Below are 19,503 nucleotides of genomic sequence, written 5' to 3'. Positions count from 1 at the left end.
TGTTTTTGAAATCATGACAACGTTTTTTGCTTGTATGATTGCAGATATAACTCCTGCATGATATGTTTAAACATTTTTGTTGATGAGGAGTTTTGATATACTTAATTCATAGTCGATGTCAACGCCTATATGGTTTGTCTTATTAATGATGAACGTTCCATGACAAAACTGTATGTATCATTTAAGGGACACACTCGCAGGTTTTATGTTTATTAAAAATTTGTTAGAATTGAGTCATCTTATTTATTTTCATGTATAAACACCAAACAGCAACACGTATATACATCTTTTAATAGACGTTTGTACATTCAATCCTAAAATCATTCAATTATGTTAGCGCGCTTTTTTGCTAGAATTGAACATTATCTGTCTCTTTTTATTTTCTTATTAACAATAAAGCACGGGGTTACTTATTTTGAGTTTTTTTTATTGTATCAAGCATTTAGTTCAGAGTTCACACGAAGGTATTTTCCATGTCTGACCTTATAAAACGTAAACAAGCCCCTGTAAAAGATTATTACTGTTTAATCCATGTTTGTTAGTACATTAAGCTCTGTAGTTAGGTTAAAGAATCATTTTGTATAATAATAATAATAATAATAATAATAATAATAATAATAATAATAATAATAATAATTATAACTTGATTTAAAGAAGTTAACACAATAAGACATAGGCATCATAGTATAAACAAACATAACACACGAGTTATTTACAATGTTGCCTTCTGAAAGAAACACACGCACACGCACACACACACATAAATGCTTAGGATGAAAACGTAAGCATCAATTTATGTTATTTCAAAAGGGTACATATTAAAATATTTTACGAAATCATATAGAAACATGAATATAATACATTAATTAATACATCAATGCCGAACAATACATCAATTTGTACCTAAAGGTTAACAACAAATATCATTAAAAATAATTAACTGAGTAAGTAGGACAGTCACACATGCATTTAACACCTAACTCGAGATATACATAATGTAAAAACAATATTCATGGAATTATGCGTACACTTCTTAAAACGGTTTTTGCAATTGATGATGTAAAAAGAACTTCTTGCAGCAGGCTTTAAGTGTCTTTTCCGTGTTCAATTTACGTATTCCTCCTGGTAAAGAGCTCCAAACTTTCCCACTTCCCGCATGCAAACGAGCGTTTCTTGTATTGTATTTTATGTCGAATGTGAGCAATGTCTTGTCGCGTAGAAGATCGCAATGCTCTTCTAAATGATCATTCTTTATATTGTTCAGCCTCTGTTAGCATACTGTTTTCAATTCTGCAACATTATCGTAGTATATTTACATTGGTATATACCTTTGTATAGATAAAACTTGATGGTCATCTTGTATCATTCGCAAGGGATTATGATGATAAGATTGTTTATTTTAACATTGCGCTTCGATTGGATAAGCGCGACCTCATTTAATGTTCTACGACTTTACAAATTCCAACTATTTTTTATACAAACGAATGTTGTCGGCTACCCTTCTTTATGCATTAATGCTCAATTGCAGAAGATACTGCTAATTTATTATAAAAATGAAAAATTATGCCCTACTGCATTCACACAGCATAAACGGAAGAAAAAAATGCGATCATATAATTATTTATTTCTTAGAAAAACAATATTGTACTTGATACCTTGTGTACTTATTTTCACACTGAACATGTACATACACTTGACATTATCAATATAAAGTTTCATAACTTTATCCGACATCAGTAGTAGTCTTAATTAACGTCTGTTCTATATTTTCACTTTAAAGAACGAGATGTATCAGTAATATTCGTGGATAATGACGTCATCTTACTGTTCAATCCTAACAAAGCTATACAAACGAACCTAAATGATTTGTACTTACTGCGATTTGTTAGAATCATCCGTTTTTGATGATATTTTTCGCTAATTAATATCATGATCTTGATTTATATTCTGTTAAATATATCAAATAATTGTTCAGTAAACATAGAGAATGCTTTTATACATATTTTTGTGTGATATTAGTTTAGGCGAACTTTTTGAAAGGCGATTTTTCTAACATTCTGTTCGGCATAACGGTCAAGTTAAATAGTTCACAAAAAGTTCTAATGTAGAAACCACAGCATTAATTACAATTTTTCTTTATGTTAATCTGTATGTTGTTGTGTTGTTGCGAATCTGAGTAGGCTTTGATATTTGTGTCTTTAAACATGGTCGTTAATTATTGTTTAGACTGAGGGATTCGTCCTTGAATTATTTCTAAATACCATATGCTAAATTTAAGTTTAAACTAAGAGATAAAACACAACAAGTCACCCTTGATTATGTTCGATTACAGACTGTTTAATGTGTAATAAGTTTACTTTTATCCTCATTGATCTATTTTCTAAGAGTGAATAAGTCAAAGTATTATTTTCAAAAAAGTTTTGAAATGAGTTAAAATACTAACTTATCCTATACATTCCAGATAATCCCCACTAACTTAATTTTAAATGTATATTTGCACAAAAAGTAGTATAATTCATTTTTAAGTGTCTCTGATTTAGACAATTTTGTGTTCCACGTCCTGAAAAACAAGTTGCGTTTTTTAAGATAACAGTAAACTTTTAAGGATATAATATAAGAATCTTCTATGGCCGAGAGTGTAATCCTAACCCCAGCCGTTTACCGAGTTTCCGCAGAACACCCAGTGCGAGGGTTGAACATATCTTACAAGAGCGGCTATTGTAGATGCTTTTACTACAACATCAGTTAAAAAAAATAAAGTAAAAATGTATTTTAGCTTGCCCTCTTTTATGCGCAGTGAAAATAATGTGAGTAAAGACATATGATAATTCGTGTTTTATAGATATGCGCGCAGTGATTCAGATTATTTAAATAATCAAATCGTTCTTTAAATAGTTCTGAGGAGTTGGCAGCATTATTTCTTGATTGCTAGAAAGAATTGATTTGTTAATTTAGATTTTAAATATTGCCACCATACAAGGTTTCCATAATGCTACAGACGACGGTCGTCAACAAGGGAGTTAATTGTGTGATGACAAAAAAAGGATTTCCATACGGGTACTTGTGTTATCTTTGCCCGTAGGCATGATAATAATGTCCAGCACGGATCGAATAATCTGAGGGGGGAGAAAGGTTTGTTCGTCGTTCAAGCTATTTATTGTATACGGTTCAGCTTCGTGGACTAGCGCGGGATACAAATAGGTAAATAAAGATAATACAATTCACGTATATTTTGCATTTTATTGAACAAAATGTGTGGATTTCAAAGGAATTGCACAAGGCAAAATTCATAAATAAAATAATGAAAATCTATTTACAAATGAATGATCATAATAAAGATTAATACATAATCGTACCATTCTGCATCGGATCAATGATTAACAACTCAAAGTCGTGTGTTCTTTTGTGTTCTTTCTCTTTCTTAAGTTATATAACATCATTCAGCTATGTAATGCCAATTGAATAACTAATGAGTTTATAAACACTCAATGATGGTAAATAAGTTAGCTAAACATAATATTTAAGGGTTTGCAACATTGATAGTAATAAAAACATAATAGATCTGTATATGCAATACAGTGATGCTATGTTTTATTACTTTTAACAGTATTTTTTTTATAATATTTATCACAGAGCTAACGACACACACGCAAATTCAATGTACTGGCAAAGTGCATACTTTTAAAACATCAATAAATAACAAAGTATAGAACCTTAATCAAAAGACATCATAAATGTGATAAAAAATGTTAAAAACATACAAAACATTGCAAATTAACAACACAAAAGTAGTTGGTTGGTTTTAAAATGGTAAATGTTGGTAGTAAAGCCAACACAGCGAGATCAACTCAGAGCAACACTAAGCTGTCTCTAACACGACTTTTACATCTTGGAGATTCGACACTTCGCCCATTTTCATCATTTTTATTTCGATAAGTGTGAAAGTAGTTTTCTCAGCTGAAAATATATAGATTGTTTTAATTATTAGAAGTTAACGACATACAATTGCACCCGTAAGTATTCTAAAGGCAAGAACAATAAAACGGTTATAAAATGTATTTGTTGACATATTTCAGGCTTGAAACACTTCACATTCGTTTCTAAATAACTTAAAACAATCAGATTGCATCGTGTTTAGACTAGCAATTATTTTTCATGACTGTTCATCTTTATCAAAACATATAAAGACACTCACCAATGGTCATTTCTTCCGCAGGGTCCGCATGCTTTCTCTTGCGGAACGCAGCCGCCCTTTGTGCCATCGAACACCTCTCCAACCGCACATTTCACCGTGCCAATATATTTTCCTCCCTGACAACGCACGTACTGGTCACATCGCCCAAACACATCCTGATAAAACCCGTCTACTTTCGTACCGCACTCGGGCATCAATCCCCCATGTTCTCGAGGAATCATATCCAATGAAACGCATTCGTTCCTTTCCGGATGGAACAACTGTGCTCGGCCATTTACGTCAGCTTGGCATCGATCCACTTTGATCGTGCGTTCTTTGTAGCATACGGCGTAGAATGGACTCCAAAGTTTGACTTGGTGAACATTTATTCCGTCAGGTTTGCCTACACAGCTTGGGAGGTCGACACTGCAGGGTCTACAGTGGGAAACGGGACACTGGTTGGATCTGTATTGGCCTGAAGAACAACAAAATACAAGTTATGTTTCTGCTTCTGCGAGTTAGCTAGTATATGCAGACAGATTAGAGTTACATAAATATTTGTAATTTGCTGGTGTTATGACTAATGCATTATGACTATTGAATTTCAATATTTCAGACGAAATTGACAGTCAACTTATATCCATCCTTGAACTCTGTCCTGCTTCCACATTTTACATTCTCAAAATGGTCACACTGTTTGGTGTCGGTGTTGAAAAGTTGAGGGTAGGGACATTCAACAAGGTGTTGCTCGAAGAACGCGTGTGTATAACTAACACTGCAGTTGTAGAAGACTTGACATTCCGTGGGGTGGGGAAACACGCCTCCAAACATTTTGCATCGTTCCTTTGGACTAAGAGATCCTGGAAGGTAAATATAATTATTAAGCAAATTGACTCATTTTTATTTTGATATAATCTAAATTGAATTAGCTTTTAATAATAGTTTTCAACACAGCTCTGTAACCGCAGAGAAATGAATATTAATTAGAATGGAGTTTTTATTCATGCATTGATTGAATTAATTAATAGTTTCAACTGTTTTCCACAAAAAATACATTTTTTTCATAATAACTAATGGTTTGATATGTGTATGTTAATAAGGATTTATTAACTTTAAATAAATTAACCCTACTGGTATACATGTATTGCTTGTGGACACATGTGTATGTCTTTTCTCAGAAAACAAATACCAAGGAAAATCATTGAAATATCAGAAAATAAATTAACCAACGCTAGAACTTACCTAGGTCGGGCAGCACTGGCATGTGACCTCCGCCTCCTTCTGTTGTTTTCTTGCAGTCATCATACATTGAACCTTTGGGAACACAAACGTTAGCGCTGGAGCTAAACACCGAGCTAGCAGGACAAGGCGGCATCTCGACTTTTTTCCCAAACACGCACATGAAGAAGCCCGTACAGTCGGCCTTTCCGATGATCTGATATACACCCGGTGTGCATTGCACGAGTTCGTCGTGGCCAGCAATGACCAAAGTTCCGGCGACCAAAGCAAACAACGCTGTTGTGTATCCAATCATTGTTTCGCTATTAAGTTATCGTTTTCTTTTTTTATAGAAAGAAATCTTTAGTTGAAAGTCGTGTATAAAATAAACTAAAGATTTAAATTCGTTTGTATTTATCAATGTTGTCTAAGACGATATTTGTTAGTATTGTCCTCGATGGAGTCAGATTATTGTATATAAAATCCTTGTCAATGCTCAGATTAGAATGATTTAAATGTTGAAGATGCGAGTATATATAGAAATTTGCGACCACCCTTAGGCGGGGCTTCCTGTCGCGGTAAACACGCGCTCTCAAATTAATGACGTAGGCGCATAACTTCAGTAGGAAATTGTAATCGACAGGATTGTTTTTGTGACCCTTTTAATTAACTTAGCGTTTAAGTAATGTTAATCATCTGATAATGATTAAGACGTAATTGTAAAAATTGTATGATTCATTTGTTTCAAGTCATTTGTAACATGTTGACATACTCATTGAGAGGCACGAAACATGAAAGTTATGTTTAGATAATAATCGAATTAATTATTGCGTGTTTGATATTTTAGCGACATCGTTGTTTTGTACAGTTGAAGGTGTTTACATATAAGAAGGCGGTTGGAATGTAGATTAGCACTCCCCAGCATACTCTTTGTCGTAAATTGTATATTTTTGATAAAAAGATGAGTTTGAAGTTTTCAAGACGAACAAATAAACGATAGGAAATAATTTCGGCTGTTTTCAAAATACGATTTCATGTTAGTACATTATTTCAATCAAACTTGTGCAATATTTGACTGAGATTTGTTTAGTCAGCAGGTTACTACTGAAGACAAATCATGGAATGGACTTTGTGAGTGCATATCTATAACACACAGTGAGAGGGCAAATTCTTGCTTGAAAAATATGAAGAAGAAGTTTTCGAAAGGTCATATGGTTGAGTTTCACTTTAATATTGTATCAGTGAACCTGTAGATACAATATCAAAGTGAAACTCAACTGTTACTCGTACATGAACGTGTAGCTACGCGTCCATGTACACGTACACCTTTGATTTTCAACTTCTCTGTTGTCATAGATAAATGTTGATTGGTTGACTTGTCTCACTCGCTAACATTATACTACAGTCGAACTGAATTGGATTTAACAATTTGTTTAACATTTGTATCTGATATTTAATTAATATAAGCTTAAATACATAAACACTGAATAACCAAGTTTAATAAGCATTATAGCTTTTTTGAACGGCCTTCCAGAAATGTGCGTATCACGTGAAAAAAAAAACGAAAATTGAAGCGTAGTGGAATCTCCCATCCTATAAGCATAACCTCTGAAAAGCTAGAGTAGACATCATCGTGGAACATTAGCAATAAAACCCACACGAATCGAGGCATAATTATAAAATAACCGTTACATCATTTCTATTTTAGGAAATTACGAAGATTATGATTTTGACAGCAGTGTGAGGTGATGCAGTGTGGTTAATTATCGTAACAGTGAATGTAATAAATATTAATAAAATGCGCAAATGGTTTTAATAAAACACTTAATTTGGCTTTTTTGCATTTGTTTAAACCACATGTTAATCACCATGGTAAACACATTGCCAGTCATAGAAGTGTCATTTCGTATAAAATGTCTTACATCATCTCGCGGTTTCAACACGACAAACAATTGACTGCTCGTTGGGGACTGAGCTATTTTAATCATGGTTTGATATTTTAAACAACCAATAAAGACTCCCTGCCCTTCCAAAGTTCAGTGGCTAAGGCGGCTACGGAATTGAGCTCATGTGACTAAATGTTTAGGGTTTGTCTAGGAAATATCTGACCACACATGTTTGAACATCAAGCTTAAGGCCAATGCAATTGTGATGACAATTTGTAAAACAGAACATAAAGTGTTACAAAGATTTATCATACTTTCATCGCGTTAGATAAAAAGTTGATACTGCATCCTTCAACAGTAGGAAAATGTTTGCTATGTAAAGAATAAGAAAAACAAACTATACATATATTGTAACAACTTTCCATGTTTTGGCTTGATGAACTTTCTCTTTATATTTTATTTAAAGCTGCACTCTCAAAGATTTATCGTTTAACCAACATTTTTATTTTTTGTCTTGCAAATTTTGTGTAAATATCTGCAAACCAGTGATGAAAGAATGTTGACAAAAAATCAGATCGCATATTTTCATATTTCCATTCCAAATTTAATGTTTTATAGCTTAAACCGTTACTAACTGTTTAAGAAAAATGCACAAAACCTCAATTATGGAGCAGAAATATGAAAATCAGCGATCTGATCTTAGGTCATCAGTCTTTTATCACTGGTTTTCTGATATTTACGAAAACATTTACTCGTTCCAAAAGAAAAAAAAAGAAAAAAAAGTTGTCATAGCGTTCAGTCTGTGGGAGTACAGCTTAAAATATCCTATTAACAAATGTATAGACGCAAATTGTATCCTTGTCTGAGTTAGTAATTGTCATATGTGAAATATTTAAAGCAGGGGATTCCTAAAAATGAAGGTTATGCGCAATAAAACAAATCTCCGTCTGAACAATGTTTATCGCTGTGCGGAAACAACCATTTGCTAAACATGAGTTTTTTCAATATAATGTCATTGGTATTATGAAAATCAATCGTGAGCATATCATTTTGTAATTTGTACCATCATGTGACACCTTGCGAGACATCCATTGGTAAACCACATACTATTGCAACATAATATTACAATGAAACAATAGATGTGCAAGGCTAGTAAGTAAACCTTTGTTGTGGGTTGGCTTAGATGCACAAAAACAAAACTTCATATAAATAAAAAAGGTCGGTTTAACAAAATACAACCACAAGACAACGGAATAAAAGTTTATATTGGAGTTTCAACCTTAAAGCACACAACACACATAGTTTGCTGTTGGATTTCACCATGAAACAGTTACACACATAGGTTACAAAGAGGTTTCCACCTTGAAACAGCCGACACACAGTTAACACTGGGGTTTCAACTATTAAACACTCAATACACAGAGTTTACACACGGTGTCCTTTACGCAATCAACATACAGCATTTGCACAGGGGTTCCCGCCTCAAAACACCCGTCACACGAAGTTTACTGCGGGGCTTATGCCTTCTAACTCACAAAGTTTACTGCGGGGCTTATGCCTTCTTACTCACAAAGTTTACTGCGGGGCTTATGCCTTCTAACTCACAAAGTTTACTGTGGGGCTTATGCCTTCTAACTCACAAAGTTTACTGCGGGGGCTTATGCCTTCTAACTCACAAAGTTTACATCGTACTATCCATCTTGAAACACCTCGCACATAGTGTTAACACGCTTTGCTTAAACACCACGGGCAGTAAAAAGTCAAGCAAGACATTCCCTAAATGAGGGATGTAATAACTTATTGGTATAATTTAGTTCTGTAGAAATATTTATGAATAGTTCACATCAGAATGTGTGGAAAGGCGGCGTTTTTTGTCTAACAATTCAATAAAAGAATTTCACATTCTTTCAGTTTTAAGTGAATTAATGTCACGATGTTATGCAGTTTATGCCTGTTTTAATAGAATTATTTGGAATGTTATTAATATTCCTCGAATAAAGATTACAAGTCTCGCTCTGTTGTTAGGTTGTCAAATGAGCCACTGATGTTGTCATTTTATTTCATGATTGTCATACTGAAGTAACAGAATTCAGATATGTATGTTTGTCCTCTTAAGGCCAAAATTTTTTATGTTTGTTTAGGGTAACCTTCCCAAAATTTCTAGGTAGGGTAGGTAGGGATTTTTTTATATTTATTTTTTCAAAATCTGTCGTAAGTTCAGAGTGTTTTCTTGCACGTGGCAGTCTTTCCTACATTACTGTCATTGCCTGACTTTGTTTTATCATATAAACAATAATTCTGATTAAAATCTGCATTTATCCGCCCTTTGTAACTCTCTATTCGGTAACAAATATTTGTTTTGCTCAGAAACGGAAAAAAGAAATGTTAGGGTCGGCGCATTTTTATAGGTAGGGTCGGGTTACCCGAAACAGACATATCTTTTTAGGCCTAATTAAAAACGAACATATACTTAGAAATGCCGCGATACTCGAATATAATCAAAACTCGTCGACAATTGGAATCAAACACCAGCGATAATCGATTATGTTAATCCATAATCGATTATCATCGAACTTTTATTATTTTACTTAAAAATCATTTAATACTCGTCGAGTGTAAAGGTTTTGAATCACAACACTATAGCCAAATGTTACTAATGTACAAAATGTTTTGTTTAATTTATTTATTATTATGTCGTACCATCGTTGACTCATTAATGACATGAAAATTGTTGAAATACACATAATAATAAAGTGCATTTGAAAACCAATTTTCGATTATTTCGGTTCAAATGACCGACGATGGTTGCAAATTTTGACTCGATAATGTTTTTTTTTTCCGATATTAAAATATTAACTTGGCCACGAGGTAAATCCGCGTTCTCACGTTTGAACTAATATGAATTTAAATAGTACAAAAATATCCTTCAGGGAATCCTTATTGTTTGTGTGTTGTACAGTACGTAAGTATTCATTCACTAGAGCACGGTCGGGTACCCACAGGCCGACTAAGTTTTGGCCGGTACAAAGAAACACTTTGAATACAATGAACCCGACAAATACAACGCACAATTTTTTTATTTTTTTTTCATGTTTTTATCTATGTCAGCCTTTGTGCCTACCGCTTGGTAAAAGGAGTAACTTTTCGCACTTATTTGACAGAGCTAACATGATTTGACAAGCGATCAAAGAGATTTCGAACTGTATTTATTTCTGCTTCAAACGTTATGGTTGCCTAGCGGTACTTTTTACTTGGTACATGTATATCAAATATCAGTGGATGGGTAGCTATGTAAAGAGAATACTGCCATTAAGCAGAACAACAAAAAATACTATCATATTTGTGAAAATTTCGTCAGTGTTTTCTATTTGAAAGTACCAATACAATGAAATCGAATCAAATTCGCATTTCTTATATTATTTTAAAGGCAAGCCCATTCCAAGTAAAGCATTAAATTATGTTTGCTTAAACTATGAGATATCCGACACATTAAAACATATCACACGACCTACCCACCTTGTTTTAAATGTTTCAAAATATCCATAATACAACGAATTTAAAAACAAATGAGTGCCATAGTGTACAGCGGATTATTTGTAACACATTTATAATGTTTTACCTTCTTATCTTAATATATAAACATATTTTCATCAAAATTTAAATTAAGCTTTTCAGAGACTTGAACTTTAGCTCAAACGGACCTTGATCATCAAAAATCCTTAAATGAATTTAGTATGACAAATTACCTGTACAAGCCCGCCCTTTTAAAGGCAACGTTACAATATGAATGGTCAGTATGATAAACCTGTACGAGCCCGCCCATTTAAATCAACGTCACAATATGAATGGGCAGTATGATAAACCTGTACAAGACCACCCTTTAAAAGGAACATGACGATATGAATGGTCAGTATGATAAACCTGTACAAGCCCGCCCTTTAAATGCAACGTGACAATATGAATGGTCAGTATGATAAACCTGTACAAACCCGCCCTTTTAAAAGCAACGTAACAATATGAATAATCAGTATGATAAACCTGTACAAGCCCACCCTTTTAAAAGCAACGTAACAATATGAATAATCAGTATGATAAACCTGTACAAGCCCACCCTTTTAAAATCAACGTGAGAATATGAATAAGTAGTAAAATAAACCTGTACAAGGCCGCTCTTTTAAAGGCTACATGACAATACCAATAATCATTAACAATATGTTTGGTCAGTATGATAAAGATGTACACGCCCGCATCTTTAAATGCAAAGTAACAATATGAATAATCAGTATGATAAACCAGTGCAAGTCAGCCCTTTTAAAGCGACTTGCCAATATGAATGATCAGTATGATACATATTTTATCGTGTGCGACAGGCGCTCACTGCATGTAATTAAGAAGCTTTCTGACAGTTCATTACTGTTTTATTGTTTAATTAAAGGCATGTTAAATTTGACAAATGTTTATGCTTAGAACCATTTTAATTGACGGATAATTATATGTCAATTAAAATGATTTTTATAAGATTGATAAGATATTTCATAATATCGGTGTGGTTAGAGCATGTGTTCATTACACACGATCAACTTGTAGTTATTACTTTTAAAAACGCATAATAAATATTTTATTTTCACCAAAGAGGGTATTATTCATAGGTATGTACAATTAATTCATGCAATTTATAGTGACAATGGCAAAATGTGCAAGAAAATTGGTGATATTACCTTGACATAAGACTGGTTGAACGCAGAATCAATATATTATAACGTTGTTGCATATATATAATGCTGAACTTAAATTGTTTGTCTTACGCATTCGAGCAAAGATGTGTCGGCATGATATATAATCGCGTCGTAAGTAATCTTGCATACCACAAGTCTGGCACTGCGACATCTGCAAGATATGTCAGAAAAATAGTGTTCAATCCATAAACATTAACTACATTTCATCTGCAATGCAGACGGCAATCTGTGTGACCAACTTACATGTTTGTGCTTGCAGATTTCTTATACACTATGTCTGTCAGTAGCATTATTACATTCGTGACATCGCTGTTGACAAGTTGTTGATATTTTTGCAACACAATTTTGCAATAAGCATTCGAATCCGTAAATAATAGTAAATAATTCGTGTCAATCCGTAATATACTATTGCTTATGATACGCTAGATTAAATAATGTTGAAAAATATATTTTTCATCAGATATTTTTATTTGCTTTATAGATATTAAATATATATGCATTCCAGTCAAGTGTAAGGACACTAGAATATCGTAATGTTTTCTACTAGACGTCTAGAACTTAACTGAATAATTTAAACATTTATTATTTAGCACCGATTTCAACGCTTTCAATGGTGACTGTCATAGCATGATATAATACTTCCGGGTTCATTATCGATCGTCTGATGCGTAAATTGTGTTTGAGGAACCAACAATCAATCATTTATGTAGTATGTGGAAATTACTGTACAGCGAATATGTTTAATTAATCATCAAAGAAACCTGTCACATTTCAGGCTGGTAACCCCCCAGTAAATTTATATTTTACTGACCGCTCCAAGGCGGTACCTAACAATTCTTGATAAACATACCTTTTTTATATATATAAAGTAAGTATGCACTATGTAGCTTTTTGCATAAATATTGGTACATTAAAGAAGCCTTCCACAATGGCAAGCGGTGTGCCCTAGCCGCATGTTGATGGAGAAAACGGTGCGATGTAGCGCATTGTATTTTGATTTGATGTCATAACATAAGACATTTATATATAAATAACGTATGCTGTATAAGTGTTGGGTTCGTCACGTCATATCACGTCATCGCAGCCTTGAACAATAGTGTGTCGCATGTAGCATAGTAATGTTGGTCAGCATGGACTCTTTTACATATGCAGTTTGGATGACATTTCACTAGCTCAAACATAGTTATGGTCTTGAAAAGTGAATACCATTCCTGTGTTGAAGCGGCGTATGAGGAAGTCCTTTATCACTTTTTTTGATAGCTGTACTTTTTCAATTCAGTATAAGTTCAAAAGTATTCACATATTTCAAATATTAATGTGGTTATGTTTAAGTAAATTCAACGTACTTTGCATTACAATGAGGTGACCGTTTGAAAGTTTACTTATTATACAAACTTCAACATGAAGAATAATACAGCAATCAGTTTACAAGCTTACTTGTGCGCATGCGACTGGACTGCTTTATTTTACATTAATCATTTAACTATGTTACTTGTGGATATGCGAATGTATTGTTTATAGTTATCAGCTAACAAGCCAGCTTGAGGGTATGCGACTGCATGGTTTGTAGCTATCCGCTAATTAGCTTACTGGTGGGTTTGCAATTGAATGGTATATAGCTATCATCTAACTATCTTACTGGCGTGTTTGTGACCGCATGGTTTATAGCTTTCAGCTAACTAGCTTACTGGTGGGTATACGACTGCATGGATTATAGTTATCATCTAACTATCTTACTTCTGGGCATGCGAATGCATGGTTTATAGCTATCAGCTTACCAGCTTACTGGTGGGTATACGACTGCATGGATTATAGTTATCAGCTAACTAGATTACTTGTGGGTATGAGACTGCATGGTTTATAGCTATCAGCTAACTAGATTACTTGTGGGAATGCGACTGCATGGAATATAGTTATCAGCTTACTATCTTACTGGTTGGTATGCGACTGCATGAATTATAGCTATCAGCTAACTATTTTACTGGTGGGTATGCGACTGCATGGTTTATATATTATCAGCTACCTATATTACTGGTGGGAATGCGACTGTATGGTTAATAGCTATCATCTAATTACCTTACTAGTGGGAATGCGACTGCATGGTTTATAGATACCAGCTAACTAGCCTACTGGTGGGAATGCGACTGCATGGATTATAGCTATCCGCTAACTAACTTACTTTAGGGTATGCGACTGTATGGATTATAGCTATCCGCTAACTATCGTACTGGTGGGTATGCGACTGCATGGTTTATAGCTATCAGCTAACTAGATTACTTGTGGGTATGCGACTACATGGATTATAGTTATCAGATTACTATCTTATTGGTTGGTATGCGACTGCATGGTTTATAGTTATCAGCTAACTATTTTACTGGTGGGTATGAGACTGCATGGTTTATAGTTATCAGCTACCTATCTTACTGGTGAGAAAGCGACTGTATGATTTATAGCTATTAGCTAACTAGCTTACTGGTGGGAATGCGATTGCATGGTTTATAGATATCAGCTAACTAGCTTACTGGTGGGTTTGCAATTGCATGATGTATAGCTAACTAGCTTACTGGTGGGTAGGCGACTGCAAGTTTTATCGCTATATGCTAACCAGTTTTTTTTTGGGTATGTGATTGCATTGTTAATAACTATCAGCTAACTATCTTACTTGTGGATACGCGACTGCATTGTTTATAGCTATCAGCTATCTAGCTGATTTGAAGGTATGCGACTGTATGGTTAACAGAGATCAGCTACCTAACTATGCTGACGGTATTGGACTGCATGGCCTATACCTATTAGCTATTTAGCTTACTTGTGGGTATGCGACTACATGGTCTTAAGCATAAGTCAATCCATAGATTTACAAAGTACAAAGGGATAACAGTTACTATGTTTAGGAAGCATAAAATGCACAGTTTATAATGGAATCATTAGTGATGTTAGTTTGAACGCATAAAGGAATCACCTTATATATTTCTGATCTTATTAAGATATAAACCTTTATCGTCTGCTAAGAGGAACTTCAGTCGTGAGAGGCTATTTTCTTTTCTGATATATAGGTTATTTGAACATTTTCAGCCATTAATTCCACAATGAGTGAATGCGGCGTGTAAATTATTTTTTTAAAACAATATCTTGTAAATTATTGTTCGTGGTTATCATAAACAAGCGACCTTGTGTGATTGAGTGGTCTGAGACAAATAAAATATTATTTTTAATCGTATAAAATATTAATAACTGATATAATAATTTCCTGAATATAATTATTACAGTAATTGAAAACGACTTCTGCGAAAACAAAACTATAATATATTTTTTTATGAAAACAAGGTGAATAAATATTGCCTATTTTATACGACTTTTATTTATAAGATAATAATACAATGGAAACTACCGGATCTAGCCCAGTAGTTAAACAATCGAACATAACCCTTGTGAAGATGCACACGACAAGGGCCTTATCGACCCTACACGAGAGACACAGACGTACAAACCACACATACCCCCGACATTCAGACTTTCCCAGTATATGTAGGCAAACAATCAAACATAAACCCTGTTCAGAAGCACAAGGCAATACCTAAACGACACTGAACGAGAGACACAGACGTACAAACCACACATACCTCCGACATACATACTTTTTCAGTACATGTAGTCAAACAATCGAACAAAAACCCTGTTCAGAAGCACAAGGCAATACCTAAACGACACTGAACGAGAGACACAGACATACAAACCACACATACCTCCGACATACATACTTTCCCAATACATGTAGTCAAACAATCGAACAAAAACCCTGTTCAGAAGCACAAGGCAATACCTAAACGACACTGAACGAGAGACACAGACGTAGAAACACCACCTACCCACGACATTCATACTTTCCCAGTACATGTAGTCAAACAATCGAACAAAAACCCTGTTCAGAAGCACAAGGCAATACCTAAACAACACTGAACGAGAGATACAGACGTAGAAACACCACCTACCCACGACAATCAGACTTTCCTGGTACATGTAGTCAAACAATCGAACAAAAACCCTGTAAAAAGTAAACGGCAAGATATAAACGACCCTGAAAGAGAGACACAGACGTACAAACACAACTTACCCACGACATTCAGACTATACCAGTGCATGTAGAAAAGCAATCGAACAAAAACAAACTTGTTCAGAAGCACAAGGCAAAGGCCTAAACGACCCTGACCGAGGTAGACAAATAAAAAGCAATCGTACAACAATGTCATGGCTCTGCGTTTCTACATTTGTGTCGCTTATTGAGTGTCGTTTAGTGCTTTACCTTATACATCATAACAGGCTTTAAAAAACAGTTTTGTTTGACTACATGTACTGGGAAAGTCTGAATGTCGGGGGTAAGTGGTGTTTGTACGTCTGTGTCTCTCGTTTATTGTCCATTATGCCCTCTCCTTGTGCTTCTAAAAAGGGTTTATGTTCGGTTGTTTGACTACATGTACTGGGAAAGTCTGAATGTCTGGGGTAAGTGGTGTTTGTACGTCTGTGTCTCTCGTTTATTGTCCATTATGCCCTCTCCTTGTGCTTCTAAATAGGGTTTATGTTCGGTTGTTTGACTACCTGTACTGGGAAAGTCTGAATGTCGGGGTAGGTTGTGTTTCTACGTCTGTGTCTCCCCTTCATTGTCCATTATGCCCTCTCCTTGTGCTTCTAAACAGGCTTCTTTTAAGGTACTGAAAACTCTCTCTGCTGTAAAATCGTTAAACTTTAGACTGCTTATGATTTCATTTATGTAAATGGCAAGGTATAGTGAAAGGATTGCAGTTTGTAATACGTTTATGATGTAGACAAACATTTTGATGCTCCAGCAGTTGGTGGTTTTCAGACCACATACATCGCATTGTTGTAGAGATAATAAATTTTATTTCATGTAAGCCAAATGCTTTTTGAAAAAGCTGTTGCAAGAATTGGACCAATGCAAAAACCATAGAAAGTTAATTATACTGCCTTTTTGTATACAAGGAGGTTATCAGAATTCACATGATTTGAATGAAATCTTTGTCATAAGCACACATTCTCAACGTATTCTGGGAAGTTTTGAAAACATTACTGTATCGAAAAAAGTTTTAAAATAACAAGCTTAAATCTCATATTTTATTTAGTCAATATTCTTACTTAATGTTTATTTTAAGATTTTAAATAGTTAATCAATGTTCTCATAAATAATTTCATTTACAACAAATAGAATGAGTTCAGCTTAATCATGTTCTGCGATAACTTGTTCGAGAAATAAGGTGGGGCAGCGCTTTTGATTGTGTGTCGTCATTTCGTAGCGTAGCATACATGTTACCTCTATTGTTAGCTGTTAATGTTCTCGGTGACCTTTTTGACAATGTTAATGTTTGATGACTTACAAATGGGGTAATCTTTTTGTTTATTCAGAAAGGTATTTGATCCAGTTTAATCATATATTAGTTCACACAATGGATAATGCCGGACTTAAAATGTCAACTAACAAATATTATAAAGAAAAACGAGATTGAAAAAAATGATGCGAAAAGCTACAGAAACAAGCTCAGCAGCAAAAGGTTTAATCATAAACCCGGTTTAGTGGCACTGGGTAAACGCCAAAGACATAGAACATAAAATCACAAACAAGAAACATGGAAGAACAGCACAAAACTCCACAAACAGCACAGTGCATAATATTATATATAAAAAACTAGGTATGTTTATCAAGAATTGTTAGGTACCGCCTTGGAACGGTCAGTAAAATGTAAATTTACTGGGGGTTTGAACCAGTTAATATGCACCAACCTCACTCTTATCCCAACAATCCTTAATAAAGATAAAACGCAAAAGGTAAATCTTATCAAAGTATGCATCAACTTAAGGAAAAACCTACATCCGCTTATCTAACATACTTTGAGCTTATTAAACCTAATACCTTCTGTGTCTCTTTCTTGGCATTGAACTGTCACACTTCTCTCCTCTCGTCTCCATTTTCACTTTACCAAACTTACCAAAACCCACGTACATCAAACCCATTTTTTTATGTTTCATTATGCATGCAATTAAGCACTTCATATCGCATTCTTATTTTTGTTAACACAAAACCACAATATATCAATAGCAGCTTAAATGAATGCAAAAAGTGAGACCTATGATAAACTAAACGTTTTCGTCTCAATTTTGAAATTCTACGACTTATTATGCATTTCATTCTGTTTAATTGCTTTATATATCTATATTATGGTATTTGCTTGGTCGTGCATAACTTTTGTATATTCTCACGTATATGCTACAAGGCTTGGGTATGAGCTAGCTGTCACAAGTCATGATGGCCTGTAGGCTGAAGACTAAAGTAAAAGATACTCTATTAAGTCATGTTGGCCTAAAGGCTGAAGGTTTGGGTAGGAAATAACTGCCATAAGCCATGTAGGTGTTTAGGGTAAAGGTTTGGATATGATCTTACTGTCAAAAGTTACGAAAATATAAAGAGTGTATGAGCTAGTTGTAATAAGTTGTAATAAGTCAAGTTGGCCTATAGGCTGAAGACTTGGGTATGAGCTTACTGTCAATAGTCATGTTGGCCTACAGGCTGCCGTCTTGGGTATGAGCTAACTTTCATAAGTCATGTTGGCCTATAGGCTGCCGTCTTGGGCATGAGGTAACTGTCATAAGTCATGTTGGCCTATAGACAGCCGTCTTTGGTATGAACTAACTGTCATTGGTCATGTTGGCCTATAGGCTGCCGTCTCGGGTATAAGCTAACTGTCATTGGTCATGTTTGCCTATAGACTACCGTCCTGGGTATAAGCTAACTGTCATTGGTCATGTTTTAATCTATAGGCTGCCGTCTTGGGTATGAACTAACTGTCATTGGTCATGTTTGCCTATAGACTACCGTCCTGGGTATAAGCTAACTGTCATTGGTCATGTTTTGATCTATAGGCTGCCGTCTTGGGTATGAGCTAACTGTCATAGGTCATGTTTTGATCTATAGGCTGCCGTCTCGGGTATAAGCTTACTGTCATTGGTCATGTTTGCCTATAGACTACCGTCCTGGGTATAAGCTAACTGTCATTGGTCATGTTTTGATCTATAGGCTGCCGTCTTAGGTATGAACTAACTGTCATGTAGACAAAACATGTCCGCAATATATTTAACAGAAGGGGAATATTAGCACATTCAAATACAGTAGTTAAGTCCTAGCATGTTTCGGGAACAAAACAATTTATGCAATAACATGTTTTATTCAAGTGTGAATGTGATTCATATACCGAGTTCATATTAATAAAACACTATTCGCTATGACTTTATGCATCTTATCAGATTATGTTTATAAAGTTTTCACATTATTACCAAAAAAAACCCAACGATAATACATTTTTGCTTAATAATTTTCAAAGTTTGAATAAGAGATCATTGTTAAAATATATTGAAAAAGCACTGATTGCTTGAGTATATGGCACAATATTTTGGAGAAAAAACAACATCCACATTTGCCTCT

General features: G+C 34.5%; 1 protein-coding gene across 1 annotated transcript; it reads right to left on the bottom strand.

Annotated features, from left to right (window-relative positions):
- Positions 1-3,226: 3,226 nt before the first annotated feature.
- On the bottom strand, positions 3,227-5,881 carry LOC128218108 (uncharacterized). The gene is made up of 3 exons (XM_052925656.1): positions 5,417-5,881; positions 4,196-5,034; positions 3,227-3,957 (listed from the first exon to the last, which is right to left on the bottom strand). The coding sequence occupies exons 1-2, from the start codon at positions 5,706-5,708 to the stop codon at positions 4,787-4,789; spliced, it is 540 nt and encodes a 179-aa protein (XP_052781616.1). The 5' UTR covers positions 5,709-5,881; the 3' UTR covers positions 3,227-3,957; positions 4,196-4,786.
- Positions 5,882-19,503: the final 13,622 nt, after the last annotated feature.

Source organism: Mya arenaria, chromosome 14 (assembly GCF_026914265.1).
Source record: "Mya arenaria isolate MELC-2E11 chromosome 14, ASM2691426v1".
Classification (NCBI taxonomy): Eukaryota; Metazoa; Mollusca; class Bivalvia; order Myida; family Myidae; genus Mya; species Mya arenaria.
The sequence above is the reverse complement of the archived record's forward strand: the minus strand, read 5'-3'. Positions and strand labels throughout refer to the sequence as shown.